General features: G+C 51.8%; 2 protein-coding genes across 45 annotated transcripts in view; one reads left to right on the top strand and one right to left on the bottom strand.

Annotated features, from left to right (window-relative positions):
- AFAP1L2 (actin filament associated protein 1 like 2) overlaps window positions 1-13,184 on the top strand; it is a 101,300-nt gene extending 88,116 nt beyond the window's left edge. For 8 of the 37 annotated variants that reach the window (XM_072740120.1, XM_072740117.1, XM_072740106.1 and 5 more), the window contains 8 exons: window positions 1,565-1,710; window positions 2,534-2,645; window positions 3,454-3,693; window positions 3,780-3,954; window positions 4,247-4,402; window positions 6,580-6,773; window positions 6,866-6,988; window positions 7,899-9,143. In XM_072740120.1, the coding sequence (XP_072596221.1) occupies window positions 1,565-1,710; window positions 2,534-2,645; window positions 3,454-3,693; window positions 3,780-3,954; window positions 4,247-4,402; window positions 6,580-6,773; window positions 6,866-6,988; window positions 7,899-7,925 (1,173 nt within the window). In that variant the 3' untranslated portion in view covers window positions 7,926-9,143. Of the gene's footprint in view, window positions 1-1,564; window positions 1,711-2,533; window positions 2,646-3,453; window positions 3,694-3,776; window positions 3,955-4,246; window positions 4,403-6,579; window positions 6,774-6,865; window positions 6,989-7,125; window positions 9,144-12,166 lie in introns of those variants that run through there. The other 29 variants (XM_072740110.1, XM_072740108.1, XM_072740097.1 and 26 more) reach the window with 10 other exon arrangements.
- VWA2 (von Willebrand factor A domain containing 2) overlaps window positions 8,900-15,624 on the bottom strand; it is a 47,973-nt gene continuing 41,248 nt past the window's right edge. For all 8 annotated transcript variants that reach the window (XM_072740130.1, XM_072740131.1, XM_072740133.1 and 5 more), the window contains 3 exons: window positions 13,847-14,398; window positions 12,884-13,009; window positions 8,900-12,067 (listed from right to left, as the gene is read on the bottom strand). In XM_072740130.1, the coding sequence (XP_072596231.1) occupies window positions 12,003-12,067; window positions 12,884-13,009; window positions 13,847-14,398 (743 nt within the window). In that variant the 3' untranslated portion in view covers window positions 8,900-12,002. The remainder of the gene's footprint in view (window positions 12,068-12,883; window positions 13,010-13,846; window positions 14,399-15,624) is intronic.

The following is a 15,624-nucleotide window of genomic DNA, read 5'->3' as shown; positions in this document are numbered from 1 at the left end:
GCCCTCTGGTGGCTAAAAGCTCCACATCCCAGTTACCTGGTGGGGGGAGGGGGTGGGCGGGCACAAGCTTGTGTCCATCCATCCAGCTCTCCTGGTGACATTACAGACCCCAAACAGTAGTAATGTGGTGAACAAGACAGATACGCTCCCGGTCACGCACCTTGGATTCTAGTGTGAGGGTGAGACGTTACTCAGCGAATTAGCCAGTGGATGACTTTGTGCAGAAGTCCTGCGGGCTGGGGGCCGGGGCTGAGGGTGGGGTGTGGGCATGATGAGGTTGGGAGGGAAGGAAGGTTGATCCTCAGAGCAATGGGGCGGGGGGGGGGGGGGGGGGGGGGGGGGCGACCCTGGAGGGTTGCAGGGGATGGTGGCATGCTTAGATTGGGATTTCGAGATGCTTCCTCTGGCAGCTGGGGCAGGGGAACAGATGGAAGGGGCACAAGAAGGGACAAGATGAGACCAGTAAGGAAGCTGTCACAGTTGCCCAGGGCAGAGAGGGTGGTAGCTGGAGCTAAGGGTGCCCACGCAAAGCTGGATGGAAACCCCTGCTGGAAAAGGACTGGGAAATGAAAAGTAGCTCGATGTCCAGCTCTGCTCACAGCTGCCTCTCTGATGAAGAAAATGCGGTAATAAGTAGAGCTGTGTTGTGTCATGCCAACGAGGCAGCTGTTTTCTCTTATGAAAGTGAACCTGTAGTATTTACAGAATTCCACCCCCCCCCCTTTTTTTCCATTAAAAAGGTAAGCGGGCAGCCCGAGTGGCTCAGTGGTTTAGCACTGCCTTCAGCCCAGGGCGTGATCCTGGAAACCCTGGATCAAGTCCCGCACCAGGCTCCCGGCGTGGAGCCTGCTTCTCCCTCTGCCTGTGTCTCTGCCTCTCTCTCTCTCTCTTTCTCTCTGAATAAATAAATAAAATCTAAATGAATAAATGAATGGTAAGAAGCGACGTTGGCATTTTAATAGATACCCAGTGTTTGTAAAAAAAAAAAAAAAAAAAAAAAAAAAAAACAGGCTCCAGCCTCACTGGGATTTACTTCATTATTTATCAGAGCAAGTGGGCTTGATGTCAGGTGTATCTAAGATAACCTTTATTGTAAGACTGACTTTATTGAAATTGTCAACAAAATAAATTTGAATTTTGTTACTTCTTAGGGATCTGATCTTGTATATATGGATTAGGGTGACAAACTGCCATGTGACAGTGTATAACATAGAGGTGTCAACCTAGAACACATGCTCTCCTGGCTCTTCAGCCTCCTAGAAATACATGTGTATGAATCATATTTGATACCTGGGACAAATATCCACAGCATCACCGAGGTGGCATCCAGGTGGCAGGAAATGTTATTTAGAGACACGGGGTTGAGATAGGCTGGTGAAAATGAGAGTGCATGGCCCCCACCTGTCTCAGAGGCCTTGCCTGTGTGGGCATCCTGGCAAGGGTGCTACTGGCACCCTCCCTACTGGCACCCACCCAGTAGCTACTCCTTACTGGTTGGGAGGGCTGGGCAGCAGCCGGCACATTCCATCCAGCTCTGCTCATGTCCCTCTCCGCCTCCTTGCAGGCTAAGTCTTCTGAGGAGATGGGCCACTGGCTGGGCCTCCTGCTCTCCGAGTCAGGTTCCAAGACAGACCCAGAAGAATTCACCTACGACTATGTGGATGCAGACAGGGTGTCCTGTATCGTGAGTGCGGCCAAAACCTCTCTGCTGTGAGTGTTACGGGGGCTTGCTGCATCAAACGCTCCCATTCCCAGCCATGCTTCAAAACGTGGGCCCGGGCTGGCCCCCCTTGGCCTGTTCCATCACGCAGGGCAGCAGCTGAGAAGCCAGGGTCAGCCCAGTCCTACCCGGCAGCAGGAAGCCCGGGGCCCAGGAGCAGCTAGCAGCTAGGAGCTGAGCCAGGCCTTGGGCAGGGGGCGGCCACAGCACCATCGGCCTGGGTGGACACTCTCCAACTCCTTAGGGCAGAGTTGGTGCCTTTCCTGACCATCCACTTTCCTTACTGCTGATGGAGTGCTGGTACTTCTGCTTTCCAGGCAAGCAGAGCGGGCCTGGGGAGAAGTGCTCCTGGGTCAGGGGGGTGGAGGTAGCTCTGACGGAAGCTGGCCAAGCCACTGCAATGGGATCCACTTTCCCTTTTCTGTACAAAAAGGGGGGAGTGCCTGGTCTGGGCCACCCCAGTGCATCATGATGATGAAATGAGAAAGGATTTTGTGGTTGGAAGGAGGTCCTATAAGGGAGGAATCTGGGCAAGAAGGCAGTAGGATCTGGAGGAGGGGTAGGGGGCAAAGGAAGTTTGTTTTCCTGGAAGAGAAGTTCAGAACTAGGAGTTCCAGTAAGAAGGCCCTGGGAAGAGAGGGAGGAGATATCCCTAAATAGACGAGTTGAAAATGAGGTCGATGCCAGTCCCTGGGTCCCCTGCAGGCCCTCTGGCTCCTACTGTACCTCTCGTTGTCATGAGTCCTCTGCCACTGGTGGCTTTGACCACCCTGTCCTCATCCTCCTCTTGCCGTGCCTTACTGGGTCTTCCAGACTGATGCAGAGAAAGTTCTCAGAGCCGAACACTTATATCGACGGCCTGCCCAGACCAGACCGCCAGGAGATGCTGTACGATGATGTGGAGACGTCAGAGCTGACGGCTGTGGTAAGGACCCAGGCTGGGCAGTGACCTGGGCTGTCCCCATCCTCCTCCCATCAAACTTCGATGCCAGAGATCAGCAGGTTGTCCCTAAGATGGGTGGATTCTAAGTCACCTAGTGCAAGGCCATGTTCTGTGCAGTGCTCCTGGCTTGGGGACTTCTCTAGCTAAAATAGCTGGTTAACCCTCCTAGTTGGTGTGAGGTGTGGTGTCAGGATCGGGAACAGAGACACCATTAACCTTTGAGGCCCAAACAGATAATAAACAGTCATAGCGAAAGCAGCTTCCATTTACTAGGCACTGAACTCTGCTGCGCCGAGGGCTTCTGTGGATTATCTGACTTATTCCAAACCGCCTGGGGCACCTGGGTGGCTCCATGGTTAAGCATCTGCCTTCAGCTCAGGTCATCATCCTGAGGTCCTGGGATCGAGTCCCACATCGGTCTCCCTGCAGGGAGCCTGCTTCTCTGTCTGCCTATGTCTCTGCCTCTTTCTGTATCTTATGAATAAATAAAATCTTACAAAAAAAGTAATCCTAACCACCTGATAAGGAGGTCCACTAGTCTCTTCTCTACAGATCAAGAAATGAGATTCAGGAACAGTTAGGTACTGTGTCCCGGGTCTCCCAACTCCTGAATGGCAAACCCTGGACTTGAGCCCTGGTCTATAAGTCCAGCTCAGTGGAAGCTTTCCAAAGAGGCGGGTCCCCACGAACTCCAGCTTGAGGCAAGGACAGGAGGCAGGTCTGGTGTCCTCTCCATAGCGCAGGGAGCAGAGGCGATGATGAGAGCCACCAGACTATCTCCCCTCTGCAGGTGGAAACTCCCGAGGAAGCCGCCCCTGTGACAGAAGCTCCCAGCGAATCCCAGCCCGACCGAGTCTACCTGGACCTCACACCTGTCAAGTCCTTTTTGCACAGCTCCAGTGGGGCCCAGGCCCAGGCCCCATCCCCGCCGCCAGCCCACCTGGAACCCGCAGCTGAGGCTGCCCCTGCAGACTCAGGCCCTGCCCTGGCTGAACCCCTTGTCGAGTCTCCAGAGAACCCCGAGTTGCAGGTGAGGCTGCCCCCCCAGCAGGTGAGCCAGCCTCGCCCTCATAGCCCCTGGGCCGGCTGAGCCGTGTTTGCTTTCTCCTGAAGCAGATGCCGCAACAGGAGAGTGCAGACCCTGAGGAGCCTTCCCCGAGAACCACAACAGTCAAAATCCAGACTGAACAGCAGAAGATCTCCTTCCCGTCGAGCTGCCCCGATGCCGCAGCTGTCACCCCAGCTGGCGCCAGCCCACCTGTGAAGGACAGGTTGAGGGTGGCCACTGCAGGTGCCTGTGCTAGATGAGTTGGATGTTTTGGAAGTGGCTTGGGGCAGTTAGTCTAGATCCTTCCCTTTTAGATGAGGAAATAGAGGTTCAGAAGTGATGGGACTTGCCCAAGGTCACATAGCAAAGAAAGTGTGGGCCCAATTGTCTTGTCTGTCCCTGCCTGGCTGGCCTGGTGTTTAGCTCTGCCCCACTGCCGAAGCCCTGGGGTTGTGTCTGAGCCTGCACAGTGGGTTGGGGTGGCCCTTGTGTCCCAGCCTGGCTGACCTGGGGCTTCTCCTCTCTGGGTCTGTAGAGATCAAACTTGGCAAGAATAGGACAGAAGCTGAGGTGAAACGGTACACAGAGGAGAAGGAGAGGCTCGAGAAGAAGAAGGAAGAAATCCGGGGGCACCTGGCTCAGCTCCGGAAAGAGAAACGGGAGCTGAGAGAGACTGTGTTAAAATGCACAGGTGAGAGGGGCACCTGGGTGGGTGAGTGGGTTAAGCGTCTGCCTTCAGCTCAGGTCGTGATCCTGGAGGTCCCTGAATTGAGCCCTGTGTCAGGTGCCCTGCTCTGCAGGGGAGCCTGCTTCTCCCTCTCCTTCTGCTCCTCACCCCACTCATGCTCTCTCTCTCTCTAAATCTTTTTTTTTTTTAATGCACAGGTGAGGGGACTGACTCCAGGGTGGAGAGTGGGGGGCGGAGAAGTGCTTGGACTTTCCTTGGGAAGAATCCTGATCTGTGCACCTGCATGCAGCCCCTCAGCCGTCACCCCATCAATCTTTGCTGCAGCTGGGTGCTCCCCTGCCATGTTCTGCCCCCTGCCCTGTCTGAAATGTTGCTATTCTGTATAGAGATCCCCTGACCTGATGTCAATAGGACCAGAAGGTAGTGGGGAAAAAAAACGTCAGAGGAGGAAATCTCTAAAAATTACACGTTTAGACCCATAATGTTTTATTTTCACTTAAACATATTTCGTCTTTTAACGTGGTGCCAAGGCCTTTGCCTGAGTCGTGGCCTGTGCCCCCTTTCCTGCCTTAACTGCACCTGTACCACGGCATCCAGCATCTCCAGCCTTCATTTCTTCACAGTGAAGAAAAATTTAAGACCCTTGCAAAGAAATCGGAGTCTTTGTAGATGATTTTCCAGATCCTGCCCCCTCATCACTCAGCAGCCATCCCCTAGAAGAAACTTGCCTTTTATGGGACCTTTCTGAAGCATGCACCTCATTTCCACTTACAGAGTGCAGCTCGGTGCTGACCTAATAATTAAATCGCACAGTTGCACCCACAAGCCCAACTGGCAGAACCAGGTTTGAGGACAAACCCAGCCGCCTCCTGGGAAAGCTTAGAACACGATTGCGCTCCCGTACCTCCTTCCATTGGAGTCACCCACTTCCTTTGTCCTGTAACAGCTCTACCGAGATGCAGTTCGCAGACCATACCACCCACCCACTTACAGTGTACAACACCATGGTGGTGTTTAGTATCTTCCCAGATCTGTGCCACCAGCACCAGTGACCCTCAGAACATCTCACCACTCATACTCATTAGTGGTCATCCTCCCTCCCACCCTCCCCCGACCCTCAGTTCCCTAGGCAACCACTAATCTGCTGTCTATAAATTTGTGCCACTGGTTTCAAAGGCTCAGTGGTGTTGGCTGCTGGTGCGCAGAGGAAAGGAGATGTCCTTTCTACCCAGCCAACATTGCAGAGCTGGGACGTGTGCTAACCAGCGTGACCAGAGGCTCATCCCCGACAGTCCTTGCAAACCTGGGGCGTGAGCTGGGCGGTGAGGCAGGGCCAGGGATTCCCCACCCTTTCTCTCCCATGTGGGTTTTCTGGACAGGAGAAAACTTCCACTATGGTTTATTCTCCTGGCAAAGCAGCCCTGAAGATCCTAGGCCAGTAAGTCCACAGAGCATAGGAAAGTAATTCTCAGACTCTGGGTCCAGAACCATCGTTAACATCTTCTCAGCTTGTTCTCTGTGAATTTTTCTTTCAGAGTGGGCCCTGTGCCTGCCTGCCCTTGGACAAGGGCTGATGGGGGGGGGGGGGTTACTCACCCTGGGCTTGGAAACAGGGCATAAGTCATCTCAGTGGCTGTTGGCTTGGGACTCTGCTTGAACCCACATGGCACCATGGGCTCCGCTAGCAATGAGCTCTGAGCCGTCGGTTCCTGGAGCTTCAGTACCAACCTGAGAACTCCAGGGTGAGAATAAAACAGGACTGAGGAAGAGCCAGGGCTGGGGACCACCGCTCCTAAGGGGTTTAGGGGAGCCCTGAGCGCCAGTAGGACTGAGGGGACTATGTAGGCCAGGTGGGAACAGCACAGCCATCCTCCAAGGGTCATTAATAAAGCTGCTCTCTCCCTGGGGGGGGGGGGTGGGTTGCTGCCACAGTAGCCAGTATCGAAACAACAGTAGTCAGTATCGAAACAACTTCTCAGTTGAGAACCCTAAGAACCTACCAGAAGGTTCTATACCTCAGATGCATGCCTTCCTGTGAAGGCAGAGCCGTCCTCCCACAGCGTATTCCTTCAGCCTTTGCAGAATGCTAACATGGGGCCCAACTCTGGGTGCCGGGCCTGGAGCTGCCCCCCCCCCCCCCGGGTTGCCGCTCCCCGCAGCCAGCTTAATTCCCTCCGCAGACAAGGGGGTCCTGGCCAGCCTGGAGCAGAAGCTGAAGGAAATCGATGAGGAGTGCAGGGTCGAGGAGAGAAGGCGTGTGGACCTCGAGCTCAACATCGTGGAGGTGAAGGACAACCTGAAGAAGGCGGAGGCCGGGCCCGTGACGCTGGGCACCACCGTGGACACCACCCACCTGGAGAGCGTGAGCCCCCGGGTGAGCGGCGGGAGTCCCTGGCGCGGGGCTGGGGGAGGCGGGTCCCATGCCCTGCCCTGGGCTGAGGCCTTGTGCTCCTCTCGCCACTATAGCCCAAAGCTGCCACCCCCACCCCTGCCCCAGACTGCACCCCAGTCAACTCTGCTACGGCGCTCAAGAACAGGCCGCTTTCGGTCATGGTCACGGGCAAAGGCACCGTCCTCCAGAAAGCGAAGGTAAGTGGTCACTCTCAGCCTTCTTCGGGGCCCCCCCAGGGGGAGATGGCAGAGCTGTGGGAGGAGGTGCCCCCCCGCCCCGGGTAGCACCTCCCTGCCTCGGGCACCAGCACTGAGAGGGCTCTGCTCTCACGCAGGGGCTGAGGCTCTGCGGTGCCTTTGGCTCTGACCACCCAGAAAGGCGAGCACTGGGGTCCGGGGTTCTTAGCGGACAGCCTGAGGACATGTGATCCTGCAACTACCCACCGCTCGATCATCTGTAGGTTCCAGGGCAATAAGCCTAAGTTCAGAGACGGGCTGGGACTGGCCAATTTTCAAATCAAAAAGTCAGTGATTCTAAAGGCCTTCTGCCATTAAAACTAAAGAAACAGGTTCAGACAGGTGATAGGATTTGCCCAAAGCCCCCGAGCCAGCTGGTGGTGGAAGGCTCAGTAAGGTGGAAGCAAGGACAGGACGCCCTTTCTGGGTTCCTCCCTGAGGGCTAGAAGTCTTTTACTCACGTGCACAGTAAAGAACATGCCCAGAGCAACTTTTGTTTTTGGCAAACTCTGCTCCTCATTTCTGTCCTGCTTACCTGCGGGAGATATTTTGAGGTACCTGCACCGGATGACTGACTACTCAGTCCACACAAACACATGAGCCGCTACTCCCTTGCTGCTGTGGCCAATATTGCCAATCACTCCCAGCATGCTCTGCTGTGCTGCAGCCTCAAAATCTCGTAGCAGGTGCCCCAAATCGTGAACAGACAAGGGTTGAAACATAGCTGCCAACTCTATCCCTCAGTGCTTCTGTGCTTCAAAAAAATACTTCTTACGTTGTTCTATGTAGATGGAGGCTGCTACATAGGATAACTAACTTTCCTTCTGGGGGTGGGTGGCGGGGGGGTGCTGGAATTTGAATGGTACTCTAGGAATGGGAGAAGAAAGGAACAAGTTAGGAAACAAGCTTCATCTAAAGACTCTCCTGCCATCACGGGCCTTGGTGACAATCCAGCTTCGTTAAAGTCTTCATTAAAGCAGCAACTCTATGAAAGGGTGAGTCTGCTCAGAAGAAAAAGGATGGACTATGGTACTCTGGGTGGAGAGCACTGGCTAAGAGGGGGCTCTGTCCATTTTCAGAGCCAGAGGAAATACTACAACAATAAAGAGAAGGCTTCTTGGGAGACCTAATCGCTCCTGGGTGGAAACAAGACATTGCTGTAGTTAGGGGTGTTCTGTGTCTCTTCTTTGAAATTTTCATCAACTGCTTTATCAAGCTTTTTTAAGTAGTGAAAAGCATCTGATGGTGGGACTTTGGTGGAAAAGAAATCAAGGTAGCAAGACCCCGTCCCACTGGTCGTGTGGCTTGGGTGACCCAGGAGACCCCAACTCCTGACTGTCATCTCTCCTCCGTGTGTCGACGCCTCTCCACCACGAGCAGGTGCGGCTCAGTCTTCTGTGGTTTTAAACAGCATCGCTACCAACTGTGTAAAAGCCATCCCTGACATGCTTTTTGAGAAACAGTAATGGGAAGTTACGTGGGACCAAGCCGAGGTAGGGGCTGTCCCCACTAAGTTAAGGACTTTTTTTTTCAGCCTAAAGCAGGCCTGAACCCATTGCTTTTAGATAAAAATTTATGTGATGCTGTATTATATAGAAAAAGTTTAAAATCCTGTAATTTAGAACAGTGAAAAGTGTCAAAAAGTATCTTTTTGAGCTCTGACTTTTTACATTAGCGTAGGAGGAAAGATGACCCACTGTTTACAGATGCCGTCCTGTGGCTGGGCCATTTTTAGGGGAAAAGTTCATTAAGTCCTGCTTAATGTCCACGCGCCTTCCAAGAAAAATGTGGTGAATTCTGTTTTGGGTTGACTCTCCTCCTCCTCCTAAAATTGGCAGAGCTGTTTTTTGTGTCTTCTCTTCTGATGCAGTGTTTTGTGTGTTTTTTTTTTTTTTTTTTTTTTAACACCAATTGAAACATTTCATCTGTGGTTCCCGCCTTGTTTCTGGGGGTTTGTCAATCAGAGTTCTCTAACACTGGCTCCTGAGAACTAAAGGTCTTTCGATTTCTATTATCATTCTAATCCCAGGGCATTTATTTCCTTTGTCATATACACTTGGTGTCCTTTACCAAGTGGTGAGTTCAATTTTTTTTTTTTAATAAAACATTAATTGTACTTTGGGGTTTTCTTGTAGTTTATAGAATGACTTGGGGGCAGTGCCTGGTAGAAATCTTCCTTAAAGGGGGAAACATCTTGGTTATTTATACATTAAAGAAGTTCAAAACATGTGCAATAACAACTGCACAAGGTGCCATCCTAGCAGGAGACTTGACGCTTCCTTAACTCAAGCAGCACAGGTAAGGCTGGAAGAGGATTTTCTCAGTAGGACATAAACGAAATACATAGGATCGGTTTCTGTAGATAAGAGGCTGGAAACCAATGGTCCTAGAAGTTAGACACGCTCATAAATAATGCTTAGGGAAAAGAAACATACCAATACTTGGAAGCTTGCCTAAGGAGTAATTAAGAAAGCTCCATGCATGAATGTGTTTATTTTAAAAAAGGATGAAATCTGGCTCATTGAAATGACTAATACAATAAAGAGACAAGCTAAGGCAAAATTAAATCCCAGAATTGAAAAAAAGGCCTTACATTTGAGGAATAAGTATTTTCCATTTTCTAAAGTTAGCCATTTGGTATCAGAACAATGCTAACACAAATCACAGAAGAAAACCAGATCTTTGGATTTTCTGGACAAAGATGAAAAACCTTAATATTGTTGAATGAAATTCAACAGTGTTTAAAGAATCGCATCATGACCAGATCATATTTCTCCAAGGAAGCAAAGGTGGTTCAACAATTAAAAATATACTAATGTGCCATTTATGATATGAACAGATGATTAAATGTTAAAAACATCATCTCAACACCATCTCAAAGGAAGTGGAAAAGCATACCATAAATCTCAACACTCCTAATAAACGCTCTGAGCAATCCAGGAAGAGAAATAAAGTATTTCTAATAATAAAGTATTCCTAACAAAGTAATCCACAGAAAATAACATAGAATGATGGAAGATCCCTTCAGTTCCAGAAACAGATACCACTACTTTTTAAAACATTATTCCTAGGTCCTAGACAATGCAAGCTGACAAGAGAAGTTCCTGGTATAAACATCAAAAGGAAGAGGAGAGTCTCATTATTTATAAATATCTTTCTATAAAAGAGAATTAACTATTAGGACTAGAGCATCCAGCAAGTTGGCTGGAATCAGGGCCATTCAGAACATAAAAGATTGATGTCCTATCTGCAGTTTAATTTTTCCAAGAACAAATTTTTATGTTACTTGTGGAATTAAAGGTCAGTTTCTTTAAAAAGAAAGGAATTACCTGTATCACTACTGGAGTACAGAGAGGGTTGAAGTATTCAGTGGCACCTTCCATAGAAAAGGTCCCCCCCCCAAAAAAAAATGGCTCGAGGGCTGAGACCTAAAAATAGAAAGAGCCTTTCACGTGTATGCCCAGAGCCCACCATTCTGTGGTGTGTTTTTTTAGGTTGAAGCAATTCAAATGGAGCCCTGACCAAGTCAAAGAGCCTACACTATAAAATGATGAAATTGCTGTTAATTTAAAGACAGTGGGTTCATGTAAGTTCTTTGACATCACCTCTCAGCACCTGCCAGGTGGACATGTGACCGTGCTCTGATGTCACCTTCTGGCATGGTCTAGGTAATCATGGGAGTGAAAATATCCCTTGAACACCAATGACTGTCATAACTACGCTTAGTACCGCTGGACCTTTCCTTTGTAATGTCTAACAGCAGCCTCTGGATGACCTCTTCCAGTACTTTAAATCAAAGTAGCCTTGAATATTTGCATGTAAAAACCTTTACGTTATTTACATTAAAAAGAAGAGTCAGGATAAAGTGTCTGGATTTAGGACACAGCTCTACAAAGGTTTCTACTGAAAACTCAAATTCAAACAAGGGAAGAAGTGTTCCCTAAAAACTGCAAGGGTGAGTTCCTAGTTTGCCAGAAAAATGTCCCAACTGAGCCTTCTTGCCACACGGGGTCCTGTGAAATAACCAACAGCATTTCTCAAAGTATTCCTTTCAAAACCAGACATGAAAAGCTAAATCACCTAGACAACAGAAGATCGATGCTTCAAAAAGCCAATACCCTCTAAAGTTTCTTTATGCCTTATTTGCGGAGTTTAAGAATTCCACTCCTTGTGCTACTAAAAATTTAATCCTTGAGGACAAGCAATAAGCACCTCACAATGAGCCCCCCCTCAGTAATCCCTCAAGCAAGTCCTTCCAAGGGAATGTAGCCCAGGACATGGGTCAATGTCATCTGGCCCCTGGAGACCAGGACAATTTGTATGCTTGGCCCCTTCCCCGTAGTCAAACAAGTTAGTGGTCATATTCCAGTCCAGAGTTTTTCTAGGTCTTTGTCACACACGGTCACCAAAAGTCACAAATGCCACTCAAGTCCCTTCTCAAACTAAAAGCAAATCCACTTGGACATCTTTGGGAAAAGACATATGAAAAGGTCCACAGTTTTCCAATCTTGAAATGCTGCTATGGCTTCAGTGGTCCAAATGACACTCTAGTCCATGCCTCCTCCTGAGCATTACCATCCCAACAGCGTTCTATTTAGCATTTGTTATGCGCAAAGCGAGCTTTCAACAGGCCATCAAAAGTCTCCAAGCTCCTTTAGCTTCTCCTCAGGGGAAGTTGGCAGAGGAAACAAGCTCACCAGGGCAAGGTCCAGGTACAGAAAGTAGGTATTTACTTACGCATCACAACTTTTCAACATCTGCATTAGTAGTGGGATCAGCTGCTACTGTGTCCCCAAGCAGTGTGGTCTGCAGTAGGGACAGCTCTTCTCTGTGACTGAGGGAGTGGGCAGGAGGGTTCCGCACAGAGCTAGAGGCAGACGCTCAGAGGATCCGGGGAGACAGGACAGGACAGGGCAGGCGTGCTCTCGGGGTCGGTCACCAAGGCCTTCTGGGCAGTTGCCGAGGAAGGGTAGGGCTACTGCCCTCCTGCGGGTTCTCGGAGGGAGCCACGTGCCTTGGGGGCATCTCCTCTCAAGGACCCTGGGAGAGAAGTGAACCTTGAGGACAGGAGGAGGGTCCGAGTCCTCTCCTCACCAGCGGGCAGCCTATGCACCCCTGCATGTCTCTCTTGCTCCACAGCCCAAGCAGAAACGAGATCAGAGGCCTATCTGATTGCCTTCAGGTCCAGCCACAGGAAGCCACACTCTGCTGGTGGCTGAAAATCTAAAGCTCTGAGGGGTGTCTTCTGGTCGCTGGCTCCTCTAACTTGAAATTCATGAACAGGAGCCCTAGGAAGCCATAATGCTGCCCACCGTGATGGACTGTCTGGTGCAGACCCCTTCTCTCCTGGACCGTGACTGCTCTCGGCTCCTACCACCAGTGCCTCCTCCCATCTTAGTGAGCAGAGAGAAACTCCAGCACCCTCTATCTACCCACCCACCGCACCTGTGCCCTCGTCCTGTCTTCCAGCCACTCCCCCCCCCCCCCCCCCCCCCCCCCCCGTGCTCCCAACACAGGCCTCTCTGGAGACCCTCCTCCCAGCCGCTGTTTTTCTCACATACACCTAGCACCACCACACTGCAGGTTGTTCTTATTCACTGCCCGTCTCCCCCACTGGCATGGGAGCTCCAGGAGGGCAGAGCTTCTCATTGTGCCCCCAGCACAGCACCTGGGATGTGGGAGGCCCCCCCACCGAATATTTCATGTGGGAATGAACACACAATTGCAGGCGGCCTTCTGCTGAACGAACACCTCAGACCCTGCCTTCAGCTGAGTCCCTAGGGCTCAGCAGGTCTGAAGGCCCCTGCCCCCCACCCCCCTGCCATGCCCCACAGGCAGAGCCAGAGCCCCACTTACGGTTCCCACAGTGGGGGCCCTGCCAGCCATCCCGGCACTCGCAGCGGTAGCTTCCGTTCTGTAGGACACAGGTGCCCTCATGCAGGCACGGGCTGGGTTTGCACAGGCTGACTGGCCGCTTGGCTTCTACAAGAGAGAACGGGCCCAGTGGGCCCAGCCTGGGTCAGCCCCAAGGCTCCCCCACCAAAGAAGACCGCTGACCCACCCTGGCGTCCCTGTCCTGGGCAAGTGTCTGCCTTCTGCTCAGGGTTTGATCCTGGAGTCCCTCCCTGAATGAAGCCTGCTTTTCCCTCTGCCTGTGTCTCTGCCTCTCTATCTGTGTCACTCATGAATAAATAAATAAAATCTTAAAAAAAAAAAAAAAAAGCCCAGGACAGTGGTGAGGCCACAGAAGAATGTCTCACACCTCTCAGTGTCAGCACATGGTTGGTGGCCCATTCTACTTGGCTAGGTCAGAGACCCAACTTTCACCTGGCTCACCTACTGTACACAGAGACTCTCATCTCTCAAATGTGCTGTGCACACAGAAGTGTTTACTATTACAGATACACTTTTAAAGAGACAGAAAGGGGGTCACTGGCAAAAAGATGCCTTGGGGCCAGGCTGGCCTGGCTGGGTTTGTTCCTAGTTCTGTCATCACTATAGGTCAATGTCAGCCGGGTCCTTAGATTCCTGGGGGAATCTGTAGGTATCCTAGCAAGGTCTTCTGTTCCAATGAAGTGCAAAAATTCTCGAGTTTGGGGAGAGGTACTGGGGTCACTTAAACTCTCTGCACCATCAGATGGGGCCAGCTGTGCCCACTGCAGTGTTTCATGTGAACCGGGAGGTTAGCACAGTACCCAGCACTCAGAAAGCATGGGGTAGCTGAGAGGCACTGCCATCCTTGCAACCCTGTACCTGAGGGCTCAGGCTGAGTTCCCTCCCCTGGGGGGGACACCGTAGGCCGGGGACTCCCCCACTTACCTCCACATATCCAGTGGATGAGTGCATCCTGGTGGTACCTCAGGTCTGCGTAGGTGGCCACGTGAATCAGGGCATCCCGGGGACCTGCGAGCCTCCGCAGTGCCTCCCTCAGGACAGGCCCCACGCCCACCACCAGCACAGAGATGCCATTGTTCCTCAGCTTCTGGACAGGGACAGCTGCATCCTCCGCGCCCATCCCACCTGTGAGCACCACCACAGCCTTGGGGACGCCAGGCCGGGCGCCCCTCTGGATGGTCATCACTTTGTCGTAGACGTGCAGCAAGGCTGTGCCTGCAGAGCCCGCCCCGCCCAGGTAGGGGGCCTGGCTCATGGCCCGCAGCACCGCCGCACGGGTGAGATGGGCGTCCAGCCCGAAGGCTGTCTGGACCTGGCTGCCGTACACCACCAGGCCGACCTGTGTCACATCTGGGTTCACCTCAAACTGGAGCGTGCAGCTTCTCACGAAGCTCTGCATCTGGGCGAAGTTCTCGGGCCCCACTGAGGCTGAGGCATCCAACATGAAGAGAAGGTCCAGCGACTGTGTCCGGCAGCCTATGGGGAACAAGCAGAGTGAGCCTGGGGGCAGGCTGTGCCCAGCAGAGCCCCTCCTCTGGACCAGGCCAGCAAAAGAGGGGCTGCCTAGGTCGGGTCAGTCAGTCTGTCCACTGCAGTGGCCGTCCTCCACCCTCTCCTAAGATATAAGGGCACAGGAAAGCCAGGCTAGCCCACATTCCCGGACTCCCCAGCAGACAGGTGTGGCCGTGTATCTAAGTTCTATCTGATTGGACATGGTTGAAAATTATACAGTTTCTGAAATCCGTCCTCAAAAGGAAGCTACTTGCCTTCCACTTCCCTCCTCCCCACTTCTAGCTGGCAGAGAAACAGTGATCTAGAGGTGGAACCACAAGATACCCAAGCCACCCTGCTGGCTGCAGCCACTCACTTCTGAACTGTGACAGAAATAAACGTCTGTCCTCTGTAAGCCACTGAGCTCTGGGCACCCTCATCCATCCCGTTATTGAGCACCTTCCGTGTGCCATGCACTGTACTCCACGCACTAATACCAAGTGGACAAAATGGGCCCATGCCTCCCCTCAATGGGCTGTGGGGGGACAGATATGAACCAACACAGAAACACAAATCCCATGAGCAGGCATGGGGGGGAAAAAGGGTATTGTGCAAGGGATCTGCAGGAGCCGTGACATAAGTAGATTGGGAGAAGGGGTCAGGGTCTCTCTGGGAGGAGTAAGAGTAAGCTGAGGGCTGGGTGGCGCGTCTAAGGCAGGGAGGGGGCTGAGTGGCCGCTCCCCCACCTTCACCCCATGCAGGGGCTGCAGAGAAGTCTGAGGGACCAACCACATGGAGCTCTCAGAGGCCAGGAGGAGTTCGGGTTTTATTCCAAGGCAGAAGGGAGCCAGCAGGAAGGTTTAGGTAGGGAGTGAGTGGATCAGACTTAAGGGTGTTTAAAAACCACTCCACCACAAGGAATATCTAAGAGGAGCCTAAGATGACACGATGACTAGCTGAATGCAGGGACCTAGAAAGAATCCTTGGAATGATGAAAGGTCACTAGGTAAAAACTAAGAAAATCTCTTTTTAAAAAAAAAAAATATTTTTTTTTTTAAGAGAAAGAGTGTGTGAGAAAGAAAAGCATGAGCAGGGGTAGAGGCAGATAGAGAGGGAGCAATGACCTCCAGCCGGGCAGGAAGCCGGATACAGGACTCGATCCCAGGATCCCAGGATCACGACCTGAGCCAAGGGCAGACGCTGAACCACTG

Source organism: Vulpes vulpes, chromosome 15 (genome assembly GCF_048418805.1).
Source record: "Vulpes vulpes isolate BD-2025 chromosome 15, VulVul3, whole genome shotgun sequence".
Taxonomy (NCBI): Eukaryota; Metazoa; Chordata; class Mammalia; order Carnivora; family Canidae; genus Vulpes; species Vulpes vulpes.
Note: the sequence above shows the minus strand (reverse complement) of the source record. Positions and strands in the feature narration are given on the sequence as shown.